At 52.3% G+C, this 23,548-nt stretch overlaps 1 protein-coding gene across 7 annotated transcripts in view; it reads right to left on the reverse strand.

Moving 5' to 3' along the window:
* NTRK3 (neurotrophic receptor tyrosine kinase 3) overlaps window positions 1–15,076 on the reverse strand; it is a 327,617-nt gene extending 312,541 nt beyond the window's left edge. For 3 of the 7 annotated variants that reach the window (XM_044980027.1, XM_044980030.1, XM_044980031.1), the window contains exons 1-2: window positions 14,661–15,075; window positions 11,812–12,074 (exon numbers count right to left, since the gene is read on the reverse strand). In XM_044980027.1, coding sequence (XP_044835962.1) covers window positions 11,812–12,059 — 248 coding nt within the window. In that variant the 5' untranslated portion in view covers window positions 12,060–12,074; window positions 14,661–15,075. Of the gene's footprint in view, window positions 1–11,811; window positions 12,075–14,660 lie in introns of all 7 variants that reach the window. The other 4 variants (XM_044980026.1, XM_044980024.1, XM_044980025.1 and 1 more) reach the window with 3 other exon arrangements.
* Between the last annotated feature and the right edge of the window lie 8,472 nt (window positions 15,077–23,548).

A 23,548-nucleotide genomic window follows, 5' to 3' on the forward strand; every position in this document is an offset into this window, starting at 1 on the left:
TTACTGTATCCTCGGCCTACGCGCAGTTTCCTGAGGAAGAGGAAAGGAAGGTCGGCCTCAGGGCTCCAAGGGGCACCACAGGGTGAGGGCTAGTGTCCACCCCTGGGTCACACACTGGCTAGGAGAGACAGGGTGCAAAGGGAGGAACAACCAGGCAGTTCCCAGAGAAGTCAATTGATGCCAGGGCTGGTGCTGGTCAGTATAGTTATTAGTGACTGGGACAGAGGGTGAATGGCACAAAATTATTTAGTGAGTCAAGGACAAGGAGGAGTGGGAGGCACCAAGCTAAACCAGCTACTGGGCAAGTGACTCTTGGCATCAGTCAGTCCAAGGGGACGCACAAGGGAAGGAGCAATTTAAACTCCTCGGACCTCATCCTGAGTTCACTGTATCCCCTCCAGCACAAAAACCTGGGCTTCACTGACAAGAGAGAGCCGCGAACACACCAGCTCAATGTACAGTGGTGACACAGGTGTCTAGGGCCCTGCCTGTAGCAGGGTGTGTGTCGTGCACGGCTGTAGCTACCCCAGTGCAAAGCCCTAGTGCAGATGCACTGCCCCAGTGTAAGACTGGGCTCGGGGGAGCGCACTACTGCAAGCTCCATTGTGCACTGGTGCAGAGCGCCTGCTGGAAGGTTTACGCTGGTGGCGCCACATCTGTGCAGTCACCACAACGCAACCACCCCCTACCTAGACAAGCCCTAGGAGGCAGGGCTCCGCTGAGATGGGGATAGAGACTATCCCTACTGAAACCAAGGAGACAGCCACACTCTGAACACTGGGTTGGAGGGGTCACCACACCTCCAAAGAGAGTGAAAAGAAGAACGAAGGCAACTGGAAACTAGGAGGGGCCTCCAGAAGGAGGCAAGATGAAAGAGGTGAGGGCCTGATTCTGGCCCCTACTCTGTCTCCCTTACACCACTCCTGCTGTGTAAAGGGGCCAAAACGCCCCCCTGGGGAATGCCCCAAGTGCAGGAGCAGCTTAGGGCAGGTATATGCAGCCATCCCCCCCCCATCCCTTTTCACCCCCAGAGCAGGGGAGCGGAAGGAGCACTCTGCCCTCTGGCTGTCCTGGACCATGAGGCAGCCCACAGGCAATTATGGGGAGGCTGCCATTAATTAGAGCAGCCTCTGAGCTGCTCTAACTTATGACAGGGGCCAAACTGAGCCCTGAATCAGCCCAACATCTCGGTGGCACAAAGTTGGCATAAAGCCACCTTTGCTCCCTCTCCCTGGACCATACTGTCTGCTCTGTGCCTCCTGAGTGGTGCGGCCCAGAGCCTGGCACTTGGACTCTTTCGTCTGGAATGAGGAAGAGTGAGAGAGGTGAGGAGAGGGGGATACACAGCAACCCAGAGACAGCCAGTCTGGCTCCTCTCTACCCAGCCCCACGGCACAAGAACGAGGGACACTAAGTGAAATGTAAAAGATTCAAATTTCCCATAGATGGAGGGAAACACTTTCAGAGAACATGAAATGAACCCACAGAACTCACTGCAGCAGCATGTTCCCAAGGCTAAAAGCCACTGAAGAGCACCTGATGGTCCATCAGGAAGAGGTAAATGACGAGCACTATTAACCCGCATGTTGCAGGGCATCACCAGGTCAGACACTGTGGTCAGGAAGACATTGTGCTTAGTACTGGACTGTGGCCGCAGGCGCCTTGGTTTCCTCATGCAACTTCTGCTAAGTGAACAGGGGGCAGCCAAACCCAGCTGCAGGCTACCTACAGGGAGGGGCCCAGGCATTCATATGGAGCATCCAGTTCTGGCCACCAATCGTGACAGCACCAATGGCTAACAGGCTGCTGGTCTGTTGGGCTGGGGCAGTTTGGACATTTTTAGAACCCCAGAAGTTGAAGCACAGCTGACCAGATGGGGTGCCCAAAAGGGGTCCCTGGTGTGATGGTTGGGGGTGTTTCTGCCTATGAAAGAGCCAGAGCTGGGCACACATCGCTTCTCTAGCCAGCAGCAGAGATGCCAGGGGGCTCTTCAGAGGAACAAGAGGAATCAGACTTGTCTTCATTAGGGGCTTTGCACTGGCACTCCATCAGTGCAAAGTCCCAGTGTAGATGCCCTGCACTGGTGTGAGACGGGGCTTGAATCAGTGCGACTTGCTCTGGCTTCAAGTGAGCCACACCCGCAAGCCCTGCTTTATACCCACACAAGCCCTCCACACTGGGGATTTACCCCAGTGCAAAAGTCCCTAACATAAACAACCCATTGTCTTCAGGAAAACAACCCCCGCAAAGCACACACAAGCCCTGTGCTCACAAGGGAGGGCGACCGGGACAATTTCACTGAGAACTGGGTTGGACACATCACAGTGCGTCTGGCGCTCCCTGCACCTGGGGATGCTCACAATTCGGCTTCTCTGGGTGAGCAGCAAAAGGGGCCCCTCCCCTTTCCTCCATCTCCACCCCAGCCGGCAGCTCACAACAGCTCCTCTGCCCAAGCTCCTCCCCATGCGATGGGGCGCCATGCAAGGCACGGCCTGTGTCTGGAACTTCCCAACTCTCGCTCACCCAGCTTCCAAGGGGGGGTTCTACTCCTCTGCCACTTCTGTGACAGATTCATCAGCTGTCAGAGGAGGCCCGCAGTTCTCAGCCACCCAGAGACCTGTGGGGAATCTGGGACTACACTAAAGGTGGCCCCTGGTAATGAGGGTTCCTGGGCAGGTTTGAATAGTATCTCTTCCAGTGGGGGGCAAAGACTGGGGAGATATTATGTGCAACCCATCGATCCTTTTCCCTTCTACAGTCTGATCAATGCCATGCAAAGCCAGCTTGGTCATCTGCTTTCCCATTAGCCATCTCCCGTCTGCAGAAGAAATAATCTCCATGCGGCTCAGCCCACCAGGCAGCCTATCATTCCAGTGGGACCTCGCTGGGCAGGCTGGTTGGGCTGGAGGAGGGGCTCCAGAATAGGGGCTGCTGGGGTTGTGGGCTCCTGCGGTGAGAAGCAGCATTTGGGCAGAAGGGAGGCAGGCTGGACACACTGGCAGAGCTCTGAGGCCTGGCCCAGGAAGGGGTGCTCAGGGATAGACTGTGGCACTGGAAATGAAGGGACAGAGGCATCGGCTCAGTGGTTCTGGCTGAAGAAGCCAGGTGGCTCGGCACAGGCGGAATCCTCTTTCTGACACAAGTCTGCTCAGTAACAGTTGGTTGGCCAGCGTCCACAGCGCTGCGCTAGGCACATAACCCGCCATGGTCTCCAAGCCTTGCTGGGAGGCGGATTCTCAGGCCAAACGGAGACCTGGCACAGGCAGATGCAACTCCACTGAAGTCAGCAGAGCCGCAGCCTCTTACAACTGGTCTCTAGCTGGCCCTTGGGCTGCGTTCTGTGCACAGCGTTTGCTGGGTGATGTCTGGCGCTTCCGTTCCCTTTCCCTGGAAAGGCGGCTGTGAGTCAGCCGTGTCCCTGTATAACCAGAGTGACTGCAGATGCTCTGCAGGGTCCAAAGGTCACGGCAGGCACGAAGGTGCCTCCTTCTAGGAGTGCTAAGTGGGGAGAGGAGTTATCCATGCAAAGCAGGGACGCTGAGCCCAGCCCTGGGAAATTAAACCACACGGGCACTGGCTGCAGCCAACTGTAAGGATAGCACAGGGGCAGGAACATGAGTTCAAGGGTTTGTCTACACCAAGACACCGCGCATGTAACCACACCAGTGTACTTAAAGCAAGACGGCCCCGGCTACTGTACAGTTTGACAGTGCTTTCACCAGGACAGCTTATCCCTGTACGGGAAGGGGAATACGGCACCTTTACACTGGTATAACTGTGTCCACTGATTTAACTGCTTCAGTAGGAAAATCACAGCCCTAAGGGAGAGTGAGTTTGACCTGCATGAAGGGCCTGTAACAATTCCCATCACTTCCTCCTAGCAGAAGCAACAGAGAGGAGAGGCTCCAGACACCGGCCCCGAAGGGCATCTGGTGGCACTCTGCTCGGAAGCAGCCCCTGCGAAACGAAGGCCGGGGACAGGCAGAGCTGAAAGATTCAGGGGCTCAGCTCCCCCAGATCAGGATCTTTCCAGATTATCCAAAAAGCTCAACTGCCTTCATTTCTACAGCCCTTTGCAGTCTCAATCCAGCCTCTTTCGTGGACCGCGTCTCTCTCAACTCCTGCCTCTTCCACAGAACTGCCCTGCTCTTGGTTAGAGTGCCTTCTCCTCTGCAGCCCCTGCCACCTGGAGCAGCCTTCCCTGCCTCTCTCCACCCCACTGACTCCCGCAGCCGGCTCCAAGTCTCAACCCAAAACGTCTTCACACCCTGAGATGTGTATTTCCCTCTCCCTCTGCCGTCACAGTCTCTCGCTGCGCCTGCCTCTCACTTGGCAATGTGCTTTGGGTAAGCGCTCTGCATAAACAAACACTGTGCAAAACAAAGATGGATTGAATTACAGACCTTTGTAATGATCTCACTAGCAGCCAAAACCTCAGGGACCAGAATCCTGGCGAAACAGACAGACCAGAGGCGCTGGTAACATGTAGCCTCTGGGGACCCAACGTCCTCTCCCAGCTGATGGCACAAGTGAGAATGAGTTGGGTGACTCTCATCCTAGTGGATATTTGTCCACATCGTGAATCAACCCCATAATCTGGCATCATTTGCAGTCTCAGCTTGGGAGACCCCCAGGGCTGGAACAGCAAAGGAGGGAGCCAGGGCAGAGAGTGCTGCTGGTCAGGACAGAGGCGTATCAGAAGGGCTGCGGGGAGGGGGAAGCTGGCACAGGCCCTACCCTACTCTCTATCTACAATCCCTTTATCCCCACGATATCTGACAGCTGCCTCCGTTCTGGCTGGTCCCAGCCAATTCTCATAAACACCACGTTTTCACACATGCATCTCATAAAGGGCTGACAGTCACTGCTGAGATTCCTGGGCGCGGAGGAGGAAAGTGGTCGTACGTCCAACCAGCGGCCTCACCGGTCGCTTTGCCTGAACAGGTCGTGGCTGAAATGTACATAAAGAAGCTTCCTGGAAGATACAGAAGCCACCTAAACCTCTTCTGGCATCGGCACAGTCTGGATCCCCACCAGGGCATGATAAACGGCCTGGATGTCCCTGCAGTACAGTGAGGGGTGACTTGTATGGATCCCCCCCCCCCAGTATCTGCACCCCACTGTCTCTAGCAGGACTTAATCACTCGCTGGAAGGTTCCCCAGCAACCCCTCCCATCATTCTAGGCCGACACGAACTCCAACTCCTGCCATTCCCACCAGAAGGGCCCACGTCGGGCAGGAGGTGTGACCTGCGAGCATCACTGGAAGAGATTCCTCCATACATCAGGCAGTACGGGCAGGGTGTGCCAGAGCCATGTATCTGCTGCTTCCCCCGTTAGCAACCTACTACACCAAGGGCCTCCTCTCTCCCCTGTCTCCATACGTGCAAATCTCACCGTGCCTGGTAAGTGAGCCAGTCTTCCCCCGGGCTCTGAGACCACTGAGACCTGACCTGGCAGGCCCACTCCTCCAAGACCCACATATTAGAGAATTAAGCGCATTCAAGTTTAACTAGGTCTGGTTATACCAGACACCTCTTGTGATTTGGTGTGACCTCATGGCATTGGCAAGGCACGCTGGGCTGTGGGACCACTCTTCCTGTCCCCCAGGACAAAACACCCACATAGCAGGTGACCCCTATAAGGGAAATACTAGAGGGTCTCCCCCTTCGGGGGGTGCCACAGGCTTCTACATGGGGGACCCCCAAGAACAGGGTGCCACGGATTCCTGTGTCTCTCTAAGGATGTGATTTCTGCTCACCCTGTCGTAGGCAGCTACCCAGTCATGGTGGGTAAGGTTAAGGACCCTCCTGGCCCCTCACCTCCAAGCCCTCTACAGGGTGTGATTCACAATGTAAAACACTGTTCCCCTTCTCTAGTCAGAGAAGGGAGCCAGGCAGCTGGCGGTTATATACTGGGGACATGATCTCTGTGCTGGGGCAGGGGGATCCCACCTTGCGACAGGGAGCCCAGGAGCGATGCGCACACCCCAGCACTGTACTGCTGACAGAATCTGTCCAGTACCAGAGCCGCAGCTGAGAAGTAGAGAGGCCCAGATGGCAAACTCCTCCATCCTGCCTTACCCACGCACGCCGTGCCGGAGCACACGTGTGCTTCCCACGCTGCCATAAAGGAAACGCTCTGACTCTCCAGCCAGCACATCGAGAATTTAAGAGCTGCCCTTTGATGATGCCAGTGCAATGACAGGGGAGAAGATACACCAGGGCCTCAGCACAACAACATGGCATGGCATAGCCAGTCCCCTCTGCCCGCCTGGGAAGGGTCGGCTCTGCTCACCGGTAACCAGACTCTATAGAGAACATAATTAGCCAGCAGAGTTGGGGCACTGGGACTGGAACGAGGCACTTTCACCTCTAGGTCACTGCTTCACACAGAGCCCACGATGGCAGCAGATGGAGAGCATGAACATGGCTGCTTGGTGGACAGAGTGAAAGGAGCTGATTGGGTCGAGTCCTGTTCCTAGCGGCCAAACGGCCATGTCACAACTGGCCCCCTCTCCAGGGCAGTCTCAGCAGAGAGGTCGGGGATGCAATGAGCCAAGGAGACTGGACTGCCCTCTCCCATGGGTGCGGAAAGCTCATGTTCCCCAACCCAGACCTGGCCTGGAGTGACGCAGAGGCCTCCTGTCTCCAGGGCCATCGGTCTGGCACCCTGCAGCAGCACTAAAGTCACTAGGAAAATAAATGAAGCACGTCGGCCCACGGAGCCCCCCTTCGGGACGCTGAACCCCCTCTAGCTGCAAGCTAGCCCAGCCACAGCTCACACTAGGCCCTCGCAGTCCACAGGCAACCGCTCCATCAGGTGGCCAAGGGTTGAGGCACGCGGGCAGACTCCGGGCTGAGCGCATCTCAGCTGGAAGGGGCTCTCGGCAAATTTTGCAAGGCTTTTCCAAAAACAAGGACAAGCCACGGGTTCATCCTGGGAACATGATGCTGGCTGGAGCTCAGCACCCTCCTGGCCTCTGGGATAGCAACACAGATAAGGATAGCACCTGGCCTCAGCTGACTACAGCTAACGGGAAAGCCTGAGCAATTCCCCTGGGGCAGGAGGATGCTGAGTGGCTCATGGTCAGAACCAGGTCCCCAGTCACAAAGCCAGATGCATTGCCAGGGCACTCGGGGATGGGGATAAGAGTCCAGCCTGCTCAACCCAAGGGCACTGCCAGGGTTACTCAGGGGCCCATGCCAGCCACACAATCCTCACCCACTCGCCCCACTTAGGCCAGGGCCAGGAATGCTCTGCCCTGCCCGTGCTTCCCTGTTAACCCTTTCTGGTCTGGATTCTTATAAAGCTCTGCGAGTCACCCCTTTTCCAGCACTGGATGGGAGAGTCCATCAGTTATAGGAGGAGCCCCAGCACCCCCCGGCAGCTTCAGCACTCCCCTCCTGAAAGCAGCTGGGAGATCACCCGCCCATCTCACTAGCCAGGCCTCCTCCCTAGCTCTCAGCCTTGCGCCCCCTGGCTGGTCCCCACCTGCAGCACCCACCAGTAGCAGCAGCGCTGGCTTCACAGATCGAAACGAGAAATGTGACCATTCCGCTCTCCATGGAAGGAGAACAGGGGGAGAGGAAAAAACCAATCTGAGAGCGGAACATTAATTAATTGAGGCTTTTGTTCAATTTCTAAACAAGCTTTTAAACGGCAGCTTGAGTTACACCAGCTCTGCTAATATTACAGCGAGGCGGCTCAGCCAAACTCAGAGCGACCCACTGGCAGCTCAGGTTACCAACATGCGGCTGCTTTTCCAGGAGCGCCTGGTGTTCAGGATCACAGGCTCAACGGGAGAGGTGGCCGCGGCTGATCGCTAGCCAAAGGGCTGCCTTCATGCACAGCTGCGCTCACACTGCACGTTTTCCCCCCCGCGCAGACAGCTGAGGAAATCTGCTATGGTGAACTGGCAAGTCGGCAAGCAATTCGAACTCGGTCCACTATGGCTCGACAGCCAGGCCATGACAGAGTGACGCGCTGCTGCTCAAGCCTGCGCAAACTGAGCCCTCTGGGCTGATTTCAAGGTAGGGGAAGGAACGCCAGCATGGCTTGGGCTTGGAAATTGCCCAGAAGAGAGGAAGGTGGCAGAGCTTCTCAGCACCGGCAGCATCCAAAGATATGAGATGCCAGGGGCCAGACCCTTGGTGCTGGTAATTCCTCTGCCATTAATAGGGGAAATGAGAGCGAATGCCCCAAACACGCTCCAAAGAACTGGCCCCCAAATACAACAAACAAGGACACCTAAACAGCGGGCAAGCTGTGATCACTACCCTGATTGGCTAAGAACTGCATCCACCCCGTAGCATATTACCCCTTTCCCCCACCTCGGCCCACTCTTCTGTCTCATGCCACTGTGATGTCGTCTGTTAGACTCTCAGCTCTGTGGGGCAGGTCCCTGTTTCCTATCTGCTTGTGCAGCCCCGAGCACAAGGGGGCCCTGGCCTGGATGGCCTCCGGGATGTTACATCACTAGAGCAAAATGCTTCCAATGGCTTCATCCCAAGATGGTGGGAGATGGGAATATTCCTTCTTGCAGTGGGACGTTTTCTTTTGAAGACCTGTAGCAAAAGGGCTCATGGCCTCCCCCGCTGGGCTTTGGAACAGAAAGAGGGTTTTAAAATAACAGTGAGTGAAGTGTTCACCACCTAGGGTCCTCTTCCTCCCATCCCCCAGCCCCTTCTCTCATTCCCAACCCTTCCCCTGATGAAAATGGCCTTGCATTTCCACAGTTCAATCCACCACGGAGACCCTGTGAGCGTAGCGTTACCAGCTGTCATTTGGCAACGGGGAAGGCATCACCCTAGGCCCTGTGGCCTTTCTGAGAAAGAACACGCCCCACCAGTGTTTTCAACTGCCACGCGAAGGGAAAGCCTTCTCGGGAGTCTCTTGAAAGCTAGAGATTCCTTCCCAGACACCGGGCCTCATGCAGCAGAGACTGGAGAACAGGCCCAGAGACACAGGATCCATTACAGCAGCGCACACCAGAGCTCTGCTACGCACCCTGCCAATACAGCCCCCCACCCCTCTCCAGAGACTGACAGGAAAGCTATCCGCTTTCTTTTGCACACCATTCCCCACGAGGGGCTAGCGAGCTAAACGACCCCTGCCCCCAGCTCATCTCACTTGCTGCCCAGTGAGGCAATTGCACTTCACTAAGTCATTCTGGCTAATGAAATAAAAGCCCCAACGGGTTTTTACACTAGGAAACAGGATGAATCCGGACGACGCAAAGGTGACATTCGGCATGAGGGAGCGTCACACTCGTCTCTTTGGGAAGGGCAGTGGATTCGTTATTAGGTGGATTGAGAACGTGCCCATCACCCTAGCATCTGGGCACTGTGACGTCCTTGGCAACAACATAGTTTTGGCAGGCCAGGAAGGGGCTGAACTTTAGCTCATTTACAATCTCAAGGTGGGGGCAGGGATGATCTTTGATCCTTCCCTCCCTGTGAACTGACCCGATCAGCCCTGTCCTAGCCTCCCTTTCTGTTGAGGGCGGAGTGAGCAGAGTATTCTTGCTAAACACAAGTTTCTGTCCTAGCTCCTTCGGGCTACGCGCTCAAGTCCCTAAGGAATCACACACAAATCGCAGGAGGAAACGACTTCTTAGGTGCCATCTAGCCCGTCCCTGGCCAACCAGGTTGCCCCCTCCAAGTACAATTGCTAGTGCCAGTTATAAGCATCCTGAACGCCCGGGTTTTCATCTCTTCCCCTGGGAGACTATTTCACCGTCTCACAGATCTCACTGTCAAGACGTTTTCCCTGATATTCAGCCTAAAATCCCGAATCACAATAGTGGTGGTTATGGACTAACCTCAATTCAGCTACCACCATTTCTTCCATAGCTACAGAAGTCCATTTAGGGAGTTGGGGATCCAGGGAAGACATATTATTCTAGATGGAACACAAACAGATATACCCAGTCACCCTCTCATTATTCCTCTCCTGAAAAGATGCTCTTCTCCTGAAAACATCTGCTAATGGAGCTGAGAGGTCTGGGGGCTGGGTTTTAGGTTTTTTGTTTGGGTTGGGTTTTGTTGACTCCAGCATTTTTCAATTTCAAAGCACTAAAGACATTTTCTAGACACAAAGGGTTCACATTGTAGTAACTCATCCAGCAGTTCAGACGTGTGCATATACACACACACAAACACGTACTAAGTAACAACCACACAAGCCGCCTCTGAGCCACAGTACAGTAACCAAATTGCTAGTTCTCTTCCCTCTCACAGCGTGTTTGATGCTCACAGTTTAACAAGAAAGGGTTAAGAGAAAAACACAACAAACGGTAAGCACAGTAATAAACACAAGTTTCTCCCACTTCCCTAGTGTTATCTGGATCGCTCTAGCATCCACAGCAGTACTCCAGCACAGGGCGGCACAGGGTAAATATGGGCCATTTGGCACGCAAACATTACATTAGGTTCGTATTTACTTTCCCTGCTCCCGTTAGTTTCTGGAGAGCAGATTTGCTGGAAAGGGAAAGCCATGGCATGGGAATAGGTCAGCGTTACTCACTAGGACGTGGGGAGGACTGCGTGGGCATTCATTACATGAAACCCGTTAACGGCAATGGGTCTGTGTTAGCCCAGTCATCTTTATCCGGCAAAGGGGCCTCGCAATGCTCTTAAGGAGGGTATCGCAATTATTCCATAGCGGTGCTACAATTGCACTGTGACCAAATAGCACAGCCTCGGGAAAAGAACCATCAAAGAGCACCCTTCCAACAAGCTGTTTTCACAATGGAGGTGGGGAAATAAATAAATAACCGCCAATTACTCATCCCAAACCTTGCTGCACTTAGCTGCCAGGATAAAGAATTCCACCTCATTTCTGCCCAACTCCCACAGGCAACTTACTCCGGGGGCTACATTTCCCCAAATGCTCACATTTCAATTAGCATTAGAATAATGAAATGCCTTGGAGTTCACCTCCCCGAAAACGTACTGAACGGTGAAGAGCGGAGATTGTAGGAGATGAGGGATTTTTTAAACACACACACAACATAGCATGATGGGGGGGGGGGGAACCAGTCCTTTCTCTACTCTACGCTGATGAGCTTTGCATAGGCTCTTGCTACCAGCCTCTCCAAACAAGGATAATGCAACTTCCAGTTGATTTTCCAGATAAACAAGCATGCAAACAAACGCAAAGTGCTCAGCTAAAAATATCTGCCTCCTACACATACCCCCACTACCCTGAGATCAAAATACACAAATCCCAGCTCAGCATCAGAGTGGAGCTGGAAAATTATAACAACTTGAGGGGGCATCTCACTCTCTCTCTTAAAAAGGAGAAACCGCAGATTCCCAGATCCACGCAGCCAGGGCAGAGGAGGGTGGATTTGCCAGCGGGGGGATAAAAAATGACATTCAAATCGGATCCGAAGTCTCTGAAGGAGCAGGCGGCTTAGAACTTGCTTTAGGTGCCCAGTTTGTGTGTGTGTTTTCATCTCTCTGCTAACACAAATGGGGGGAAGAAGAGGTCGCTTTACAGCATCTCTGCCTGCTGCCCGCCCCTGCTCAGCCATTTCATCTCATTTACTTTATCCCACTTAAACGTGAGCCAAACTGTTGCTGTTTCGAGGGGTGGGGGGTGGCAGAAAATGAGATTCGCGTCCTCTGCACGGCAACCGAGGCATAACGGGTCTGAGGCAGGGAATAACCATCATCCATAGCAATGCTGAGGGCACCTGAAATCCACACGCCGGTTTCTCCCCTTAAACACACACACACACACCCTGTGTCTCGGGCAGCGGTAGAAAAAAGGGCACCCACTGGGGTGGGGGCCACAGCTGACTTACATTGAAGTGATGTTCCTTGAGATGTCCGTGATGTTGATGCTGGTGTTCCCATTGCTGGTGCCTGAATCCTGCCCTTCCAAGAGAGGGAAGAGGTTCCCATCATCCGGCTTCTTGCAATTGATGTCTATCTTGCTGCAAAGGCAATTCGCAGGGCAAGCCAGCACCGAAAGCAGATAGTCTCCCCAAATGCTCCAGAGCAAAAATACCCTCCAGAAACTGCACTTGGTAGGGCAAAGAGAGACATCCATCTCCGACTGCTGCTTCTAAAAAAGAGGAGGAGGAGGAGGAGGAAAGGGGGGTGGGGGGAGAGAAGGGGAAGGAAACAAAGACAGAGGGAGGAAAAAAAACTCAAACGATCAGATGCAAAAATCCTCCAGCAGATGAAATCATGCTGGCAGCTGGCTAGGAGAAGCTGTAATTCCCCCTACAGTAGCGGTCTGAAATGCATAGTGCCTTGTTGATTGCAGGCTGGCTCTCGGTATCAGGCGCTCTCGCTCTCTCGGAGGGACTTCTGAGGATTGCAATAGAAGATGGGGAGGAAGCACACACACACACACACACACAAATGGTGCTAAAGTCACCAAGTCCCACCTACTGGGCAGAATTAAAATTGACACACCTGCAAAAAAACCACACAGAGGCAGAAGAGAGGATCAGGAGAGGAGGGTGCACCCTTTCCATCCCCTCCCCCACGCTGGCTGGATCTGCTGCAGCAGGAGATGCATGCAAAAATATAGAGAGAGAGAGAGCGCTAGATTGCACAAGAGCCTGCAAAGAGATCCCCTCTCGGCGTGTTTCTCTCTGCAATAAAAGGGATCCCCTCACCCCCGCCACTTACAAAAACAAGAGGCTGCTCTCAAAGCTGAGGACTGGAGATGAGGAAAGGCATCCCGGCTAGAAGAGGAAAAGTTCCAGTTGGGATTGCAATTGAGAAGAGGGGGAGGGGAGATTGTCTTCTGCTGCTTTTACTTTCTTTTTTCTCTTTTTTATTTTATTTTTTTGGTGCAATCCGGATAGCCAGCAGGAAAGCCATGCACTGAAAGAGAGGAGCCAGTGTGAATTCCGCGTCCTTTTTATGTACGCGTTTATTTCCTAAGGATCCCGGGGAGATAAAAGGCAGCTCCCAGGGATGGGTGTAAAACAGATTGGAGCGCGCCCAAGAAGCACTTTCTAGAAAATGCACCCCCACAAAAATCGAGGCGGATGGAAAAAATGCAACGGGGACCCACTGGATGGTTTGGAACTGCCAGGAGAGGTCCAAGGGGGGGGGGCGCTCCTTCGCTCCTGTGCACCGGCGGCAGCAGATTCTGCAATCACACACACACACACACCCCGAAGAAGAATGAAGTGTTGAAAAGGCTGAGCGGAGAGCGCCGAAATGGCACCAGGAGAGCAGTGTGTGAGAGCTGAACAGCAGAGCGAATTAAGATGCACGGTGCATTTCTGGCAAGCACAAACCCGAGCAGATCAGGGCTCTGCTTAATTTGCTCTGCTTTTCTACAGCGCTTTTTTTTTTTTTAGTTTCTTGTTTCTGCTCCTCCGCACAGACACGCGATGATAAAGGAGCAGAGCTGCAGGCGGGTGGTGGGGAAGAGGAGAGGAATTACAGGTGGATCACTCCAGAGAGCTCAGCCTGGTCGCTGCCAGGGAGAGGGACTGCCGGCTAGTCCTGCGGGGGGAGACACTGGAAGTCTTCGCTCTTTACTGAATCAAAGCAGCGTGATGGGGGAGGGAGGCCGCTTAGCAGCACGCAGACAAACACGCCGAATCTACATGCAATCAAACCAGGCCAGCGGGGGGGAGAGAGGCTGCAGACTGACCTGTACCTTTCAGTAAGGGAGCCCAGCAGTTCCTGCAACCCACACAAGGGGGCTGCTGAAGTGGGGCTGGCAGCTGGGATCAAACTCCAATAGCATCCCTGTTATTTCTTAGCCTGAGTGTAGCAGGGAGCGCCTAGAGGCCCAGTCACACATTGTGCTAGGCGCTGGACGCTCCTGAGGCATTTGTTTGTTGTCCTAGACTGGACATAAAGGTCTAGTTAATAGCCTAGAGCAGGGGTAGGCAACCTACGGCACGGCTGCCTAAGGCGGCACGCGAGCTGATTTTCAGTGGCACTCACACTGCCCTGCCACCGGTCCGGGGGGGGCTCTGGATTTTAATTTAATTTTAAATGAAGCTTCTTAAACATTTTAAAAATCTTATTTACTTTACATACAACAATGGTTTAGTTCTATATTATAGACTTATAGAAAGAGACCTTCTGAAAACTTTAAAATGTCTGACTGGCACGCGGAACCTTAACTTAGAGTGAATAAATGAACACTCCGCACAGCACTTCTGAAAGGTTGCCGACTCCTGGCCTAGAGGGAAAGCTCCTACCCGGGCTCCGCAGATGGACTAGATGGGACCTAACAGGACTTTCCCATCTCTACCGCCTGTGAGCAATGGTAGTTGTACTGGTGTCCGTTTGCTGTAATGTCTTCCTGAGTGGGAGGAAGGATGGTCTGGTAGCTACGGCTGAAAGTTGGGGGGGACTGAGCTCTTCCTCTGTCCCCGGCCCTCTGTGTGGCCTGGGGCAAGATACTCGAGCCAAAATGTTCAGACTTGGGTACCTAAAGATAGACCCCTAAATCCATAGTTAGGCAGCTAAATAAAAGTGGCCTGATTCTCATCGGCTTCAGTGGGAGCTGTCAGGACTCAACACCACTGAAAATCAGGTCAGTTATTTCAGCCCCTCTGTACAAACTGAAGTGTCTAACTTCAGGCACCCAGGATTGAAAGTTTTGCTCAGACGCCCATCCGTGCCTCAGTTTCCCCACCTGTAAAAGGGGATAATGATCCTGACTCACCTCAGAGAGGCAGAAGGGTTTGTTCGTTCTTGTTTGGGAAAAGCTTTGAGATCCAGATGTGGAAGAGACTAGAGATCTGCAATGTCATTGTATTATTCGTTACATCTGTCAATATTTTTAAGGAGAGCCACCCCTCTCTTCCTCCCAGCCTCTGGAACGCAGCTTCTCATGCTTCTTGTTATGTATCTGTTGAGTGCTGACAGCATGCCTGGTGCTGCGTGGAAGAAATCATCTCCCTGCCCTAAACAAACAGCAGGCTCCAGTGCAGACACATGGCTGTGCTGGGGACTGGAAGGGTGGGTTCCATCAAACAGTGGAGTGCCAGGTCTGCATGTTTTGTTACCCAATAAATAACAACCTTTCTTTGGGTGGCAGGTTAGCACCAAGGGGGTTTCCTTCTACTGGACCCTGCCATGAGGTCAACCGCCAGTGTTTGTGATATCACAGTGTGTTGCCATGGAAATGACTGTAGTGTCACCAGCCTGGCAAGAGGACATCACTGCAGGATCTAGCAGAAGGAGATGGCAAATCCCTTTGTTTGAGGGCAGATCTCTTGGATAACTATGCAAAACAGAACAAGAGGAGCATCTGGGGGCTACCCCCCTACTGCCGCCTGCACTTTCAGGGCAATGGATTCGCAGATCCCACCGGTGCTGTGTGTTCCAAGGAGCTGTGATCTTGTTTAGCATTTGGGTGTGACTCATGCGTGAGCATCTTGCCCCATGGTGGCAGACCCGCTTAAAAGAGAAACGTGGTTTTAACACCTTCAGTCCCTGTGTAAATTCTCCTCCGCACATTCTGGGAGCAGAGAGACACATTTGGATTTAGAACAAATGAGAAACCTCCAAAGACCCTTTGGAGAGCTGCTTGGGAACTAGAGGGGATATGGCAGGATAAGCTTAATTATGACAACAAAATGGGATTGAGGAGGGGATCTGTGACTTATATGCTGGGCTGGAGCCACGAGAAGCCAAGAAGCAGGGCTGCCTGGCACCTGGGGCGGACAGGAGGAGAGGAGAAATGTCTGTCCCAAAAGGATGACCAGACAGGGAGGGGACAGGTGTCACTCACCTCAGCAAGTGCAGAGGAGCAGTCAGACCTGGGAAGCAGCTAGTTTTCCCCAGAGCTGCACAGCACCAAGAGCGGGCGCGCGCATGGGGCTAACGGGCATCGGGACCTCAATGTCTGGGTCTGCAGTTACAGGGCCAAATCCTGACCTTTTCACCCAGGCAAAATTCCCATGGCTGAGGAAGGAGGGAGTCAAAGCTGAGTAGGGGATTCAGGGCTGGGCTCATGTGTGATAGCTAGTGGGTTTGATTCATTGCTGAGGCAAGTAGTGTCCAGCCAGGGCAGGGCTCCAGTAGAATCCCACCAACAGAGGATGCCCAGCAAATCGACCTAGAGAGCACCTCTGCCAGGGGCCTTCCTTGGCTCTTTCCCCTCCCCTAGCTTCCCCCCCCCCCCCATTTTAGGGCTGCACCAGATGGCTCTGGGCACAACAGGTATATGGGCCGCTTGCACTGTTGTGCCTCTTCTACTCCTGAGAGGGCTCCCCTACAGCTGGGGCCTAGGAACTTCAGGCAGAAGTGAATCTAGCCCAGTGTTTGCACAGTGCTTTGAAAACACAGAGCCAGATTTTAGTGTGTGCACAAGTCCCCTGGGCATTCACAGGGATTGTGCATGCAAAGTCCAATTAGGTGTCTGGGTGACCATTTGCTCAGCTACTTCAGTGATGGAGTGCCCCTATAAGCACCTGGACAGATAGACACACATGGGCACTACGATCATGCAAATAATAATACAGGTTTAACCACTGCCCTTCATTTAAGATAACTGTAAGAGGCAGTTAAGTGTACGTCATCGCCCAAAGCAAAGGCATAAGTGAGTGAGGTCAGGAATTGACAATGTGAGCAGAGGGACTTTGCTCAGTATTATTGTAACCAAGGGTTGGTGTGGTGAGGAAGAAGCAGGACAGAGACAGACACTGCCTGGAAGTGTGATGTGGCCCTGGGAGAAGCCTGGAGAGAGATTTAGGGTGGAGGTGCCAGCTAAAAGAACCTTGGACCTGTGAGCAAGGACACTGCCTCCCACTGTTTGATTCCTCCGGTGTTCAGGGAAACGGAACTTTGTATATTCTTGGTAAATAAAAAAGATTGCATCAAAGAAGTGCCTCATCAATGTCTCCTCCAGTGGAAACAACCCCAGGGTCCCAAACTCTGACTAGCTGCTTGAGTCACAAGAGGTAACAAAATAATAACCATGTAATTACCATGACTGATTGTGCAATCGCAGGAATTCCATACCCAAGTCACGCCGGTGCATTTTTCACAGATCATTTTAAAATCTAGGCCATAAAGTGCTGCAGAGGGGCTCTGTGCTATTATTATGGCATATAGTGCTGCAAGTGTAAATAATACTCATGCTTAGCTCTGACGGAGTTTACCATCCCGAGGCATTGTACAGCCATTAGTGGCAATGCAGAGTTTGTCCTTCTCTAACAGGTCCTAACTGAGGACCTCAAAGAACTTTCTGGACAGTAATGACCCGACCCACACAGCTCCCTGGCAATGTGTTCTAGCCCCATTATTAGACTATATATCATACCCATCTGACAGATTGGTAAACTGAGTCACGGAGCACTGATGTGACTTGAAGGGAAAAAACAACTGGACTGGTGCCCTTTTCTGCTTCTTTGTGATGCAGGAAGGTAGCTGGACAACCTTTTCCTCCTGCATCTTCATTGTTCCTTAGATATATCAGGAACCACACGTCTTGCCCTCCCTGCTTCTGACAGGGGACTCAGAAGTGCGTACAGGGATCTTCCCCAGCCCGTAACTGAAGGGGCTGGGTGTAGAGTCCTTAACAGTGAGCTTTTTCTGTCTTCAGTGGGGAGGGTTGGAAGAGGGGAGGGGGCTGGTGCCACATGAGGGTGAGCAGCAGCCTGCTGGTGGAAGGAGTGGATCAGAGAAAATGCTTCTTCCCTATGCCTCTCCACCCGTGCGCCACCTCTAAAAGTGTAGTACCTCAGAGTGATGGAAGTGGGGGAGGGGAAGCAAGCAAGAATCCAAGTATGCTACCGAGATACGGGATCTGTGCTTCACCCCCTTCAACCTGCGAACAGGGCCACGTATCGACAGCACAATGCTACAGCCATAACTTCTCCCTTATTTGGGGGAGTTTACCATGAATCTATCTCCATCGCTTATGTCCAGGTTCACCCTGGGCAGATGTGAACTCAACAGAGCAACAGTGAAGGAAACCGCAGGCCTGTGAACCCCACCCCCTGCAACCCTGGGCAGCGGGTAGGAACCATCCCTGCCCCTTTCCCCTGCCAAACACACTCCACATGACAACTGCAAGCAGCCCAGGCTCTCAGCGCGTTTGCCCGCTGTCCTACATTTTCCAAAGCAGCTCCTGGCTATTGTCTCGTGGCTGTTACAATACAAGCCCAAGCTGCAGCCAGGATGTTCTGTGCCTGGAAAGTAGGGCTTATATCTGAGTTAGCAAGATAATGGAGGGTAAATCTATATGCAGAGGTTTTCAGTTCCTCTATAATGAATTGAAAAAGTTACTGCGGCTCCCACTTTCCCTAAAGCTCACTGTCAACACGCTCATATGGCTGCAGAAATCCCCAGATCCCCAGTAATGGGCTCCTGCAAAGGAGAGTTTTAGAATTCTGGCAAGTTTGGAAGGTCTCAGGTCTCTTGTTTCAAAGACGGAGCGGTTCTGAGTGAGAGCGTAGGGCCCGCCATCTTGTGCAGGGTACCTCCGAGCTGAGACACCCGCTCTCCATCCTGCCATTGCCATGCCAGTGGGGCCCTGCTTCAGCAGCTAATGAGAAGGTTCTGTGCCAAGCTCTGGCTTCCTCTGCAGCTAACAGATAAAACGGGTACGCGGAGATGTATTTCGAGCAGGAGAAGAAATACAAAGAGCATAAGACCGGCCATACTGGGTCAGACCAAAGGTCCATCCAGCCCAGTATCCTGTCTACCGATAGTGGCCAATGTCAGGTACCCCAGAGGGAGTGAACCTAACAGGTAATGATCAAGTGGTCTCTCTCCTGCCATCCATCTCCAACCTCTGACAAACAGAGGCTAGGGACACCATTCCTTACCCATCCTGACTAACAGCCATTAATGGACTTAATCTTCATGAATTTATCTAGTTCTCTTTTAAACCCTGTTAAAGTCCTACCCTTCACAACCTCCTCAGGCAAGGAGTTCCACAGGTTGACTGTGCGCTGTGTGAAGAAGAACTTCCTTTTATTTGTTTTAAACCTGCTGCCCATTCATTTCATTTGGTGGCCCCTAGTTCTTATATTATGGGAACAAGTAAATAACTTTTCCTTATTCACTTTCTCCACACCACTCATGATTTTATATCTCTCTATCATATCCCCCCTTAGTTTCCTCTTTTCCAAGATGAAAAGTCCTAGCTTCTTTAATCTCTCCTCATATGGGACCTGTTCCAAACCCTAATCATTTTAGTTGCCCTTTTCTGAACTTTTTCTAATGCCGATATATCTTTTTTGAGCTCAGGAGACCACATCTGCACACAGTATTCAAGATGTGGGCGTACCATGGATTTATATAAGAGCGATAAGATGTTCTCTGTCTTATTCTCTATCCCTTTTTTAATGATTCCTAACATCCTGTTTGCTTTTTTTGACTGCCACTGCACACTGCGTGGACGTCTTCAGAGAACTATCCACGATGACTCCAAGATATATAGATATAGATATATAACTGGTGAAGCAAGAGCATCCGCCTTTGCCAGGAGCCAGGGATTTTTAGCAGGTGAGTGTGGAGGAATCCGTCTGTTCTATGCTTCAGAAGTGCCCGCAAAATAGAGACATAAGAACTCTGTGCAAGGAGCATACCGGTGGCTCCGCAGCGATTCACACCACCTCACCGTCTCCCCTACAGGCCTCAATAAACACATGGAACAAGAAAAATTCCTGCAGCACCTCCCAGGAGGCATCTGGGGCAGGTGAGAGATCTCTGCTATCTCTCTGTCTCTGCCAGGACCTGATCAGTAACTCAGTCAGTGTCCCCAAGGTTGCTGACAGTTAAAGGAATGACCATGGACACTTGGTGTGTGTCCTTCACCAGACAGAAGTCATCACCCAACAAAGCCAATGCAGTCTCCATAACACACCTGGACTTGCACAGGCACCTGTCTGCCAGGGGACAGCCAGATGCCAAGTACTTGTTCCAGACAAGCCACCCAAGTGGCATTCGGCAGTAAAAATTTCAGTCACTACTAAGCTAGGCTGCATTGAAACTGATTAGAGGTGAAAGGCGCGGGCCGAGGGACATACTGGCTGCCACTTCCAGCAGCTCCCATTGGCCTGGAGCAGTGAACCGCAGCCAGTGGGAGCTGCGATCGGCCAGATCTGCGGACACGGCAGGTAAACAAACCGGCCCGGCCCGCCAGGGGCTTTCCATACACGAGTGGCGTCCCAAGTTTGTGAAACACTGAAGAGATAGGAAGACGAATGAAGAAGTCAGAAAAATGACAGGACAAGGCACCCTCTCACAAATAATCTGCAAAAGAAGACATCAGTGACTGGGACATATGCTGAGAATGGAAAAAGAACACTTACCAAATATCGCCCTTGAATGGAAGACCTATGAAAAAGAGAGGAAGACAGCAAATAACATGGAAACAAACAGTTCTGAGCGACATCAAGCACCACGACATGAAATGGGAAGATTTGGAGAGAAGGGCAGTTGACAAGCAAGGATGGCAAAGCACGGGATGGACTAAGGTCTAAGGTAAGGACACCGATATATGCTCCGTCCTTATAGGATCCAGCATCTCCTCCTTCCTCTAATCTTCACATTGATTCAGTAACCCCAGAGACGTGCCTCACCCTGTCCCCTATTAGCAGAACACTACTAAGTTATTCGATAGTGGTGATCTAACACTTCTCTAACCCCTCTCACCCAGAAGGACCCAACCGCACTTTACAAACGCAGGATATATGGAAGTATCACTTGGCACATTACTGAAAGGCAGCCATGTCTGGGATGGGACGCAGCAGCTGTTCAACAACACTGGACAACACTTTAGGATGGGAAGTGAAGAATACTATGTCTGATTGAAACTCCAGGGAGAAATGTAGGGAAGAAGGTGATTTCCCAAATTGGAAATTGGCCAGATCACTGGAGTCTAGCATCCCAATCCTTAGGGGAAGCGTCCTGGGGTCTTTACTGACCACAGGTGGTCAGAACATCAGTTTTCCATCTCATCTGGAAGCTGGCATCTCCAGCAGCACCACACCCTTTACAGCTGCATTGTGGCACTGGGATCAGTTGACTCCGAGTCCCACTCGCCACTCCCTGCAGCACAGCACCCCCTTGGGCCCATGCTGGGGCTTTGGGGTCAGTACTGATTCCAGGGGAGACTGTTCCCTGCTGAGTCACCGGGAAGTGCGACCGAGAGGTATCAAAAACAAAAACAGCTGCAGCCACTGAGTGTCAGAGGAGTCTGTTTCCCTAGCTTTGCCCAGACCGTATAGCTCACACAAGCATCAAAAGGAACGCTACTGAAGCAAAGCTCCTCTTTCCCTGAAGTCCTGAGAACAGGCAGCTTTTGATCTGATGTCCGTATCTCTTTTCAAGCATTTGGCAGAAGACGCCCACGTGCAGCAAAAGGAGGTAGCCTCCTGCAAACAGGTCAGCCTTGCCTGGGAGGCTTGGGGGAGGAGGGGGGAAAAAATCACACTCCTGGGAAATATCAGACTAGGAGGCAGGCAACAAAGGGTTAATGTCGAAGCAGCTGGGGAGGTTGGAAGGCAGCAGAATCGCTCCTGGCTCTAGCTCAGCTCATCCCAGCAGCTGTTCATGGTGACCTCAACGAGAGGGCAGCGCGAGAAGCAGACAAGACACCAGCTCCCCACACTGCCTTCTCTGCACCGCCTCCCTTTGCCCTACTGTGGCCAGGGGATGGGGCGGCCGGCCAGGGGAGCAGGGGGCTGCTGCTCTGGACAATACAAGGAGAGGCTGTAAGGAACCTATAAAGGACAGGGGCAGGCTTGGTCTGGAGACAGCCTGTCCCCGGGGAGAGGGAGGGTTCTTAGGACAGGAATCAGGGACTCTGCCTGCAGATGGGTGGAAGGGAACTGAGCCTCCTGCTGAAAGTCGCTGTCCATGGTGTATTTTCTGCTCCCGGCCCACCCACTGCAAGCTTTTCAAACAAGAGGCACCATAGTCCCTGGGGATGATTCTTCTGAGGAGGTTCTTGGGGTGGAAAGACAGAGTGGCCCAGAGAGAGGCAAGTGGGTTTGCACCCTTTCTCCTCTCTCCTTACCATTGCTGTCACCAGCAGAGGGAGAGGGTGGCTGTGGTGTGAGATCCCGCGAGGTTTGCACAAGCTCTGCAGTACCAGAGCATGGGAGATACAAGGGAGATTCCATGGCCGCTGGCAATTGCTGTCCCCCTAGAAGGTCCTGCTGGGTATGCCAAAGACTTCTGCAAAAGACAGAAGCCCTGTATGTTCTATTGAGAGGCACAGTCTAGCGGTCTCGGTGCCAGACCAGGCGCCAGGAACTCCCAAGGTCTAATCCTGGCTCTGACACTGATTCTCTCTATTGCCTGGGGCAAGTTACTTGGGGCCAGATTTTCAACAGTGGCTTCTAATTTCAAGTCCCTGGCTTTTGGTTGCCCAAATCTGAGACTCCGATGGCCTGATTTTCAGAAGTGCTGAGCACACCCAGCTCCCACAGGCTTCAGTGCCAGCTGCAGGTGCTCAGTGCCCCTAAAAAACAAGCCCACATTATCCAAAGTTGGGCACCCAAGATAAGAGACTTCAGCATCTCTGTAAAATGGGGATAATGTTCTCTGCTTCACGTGGCGTTGTTTGGATTAGCAGGTGAGTTTCGCAAGCACTTTGAAAAGGAGAAGCTGTGTGGAGGTGTCAGGTTTGATCACCGTTGCATCATCATCCACAAAGGTGTCAGTTTCATCCACAGGGCAGATGAGCTTCCCCACCCACGTGGAGAAAGCAGTTCCCACCACACTGGGCTCAGGTCTTCACTGGCTTCTCAGCTTGACTGGCTGAGATTTCCCCAGCTACATGTCCGCTAGGAAAGCCACTCTGCAAAAGCAGGTAGGTCTTCAGGGAAGTGGCTGTGTGCAGAGCTACCACTTGCACGTGTGCTGAGACAGAGAAGGACAGACATCAGATATGATAAATGGAAATCAGAGCAGGAAATCACACAATCCGCTCTAATTTCCAGTGACACAACCAATTACAATGGACTCAAATTTAAGCAGGCATGAAGAGGAAATGAAGAACCCACAAATTAAAGCCTCGTTTGCTCATACACAGGCATGGAAACTTTGAAAAATGCCGTTTTCAAGAGAAAGATGAAAACGTCCCCTCCATATTTACAAGTAGAACATTGCCTGCATTCCTGCTTTACAATAAGCCTGGGGAAATAGATTCACCCTTATGCAGTTGTTTACACATAATTCTGTAAGGTTGGGTATCAGGTAATGAACACTGCCTACGTGTGGCTGGGTGCATGGCTATGCTGGTAAGTATGGCACATGGGTTCACTGGAGCCCAAGCCTGGTAAGAATCACATTGCATGGGTCAAAACAGTGTAGCACGGAGTCCGTGATACAGAGATGAAATTCAGCGTTGACAACTGCAAACGACTGCACATTGGAGGCACTAATTTGAACAACTCAAACACTTCAGTGGATTCTAAAGAGAAAAAAAACCCTGGTCATCAAAATTAATACCCAGGGGACAGCTCCGTGAAGGCTTCTGCTTCATGTGAGGCAGCGGTCAAAAATGTTAGCAACCATAAGGAATAGGTTGGAGAATAATACGGAAAAGATGATAGCACCATTATATCAATTGCTGATAAGCTGCCA

This window comes from Mauremys mutica, chromosome 11, assembly GCF_020497125.1.
Source record: "Mauremys mutica isolate MM-2020 ecotype Southern chromosome 11, ASM2049712v1, whole genome shotgun sequence".
In the NCBI taxonomy this organism is placed as follows: Eukaryota; Metazoa; Chordata; order Testudines; family Geoemydidae; genus Mauremys; species Mauremys mutica.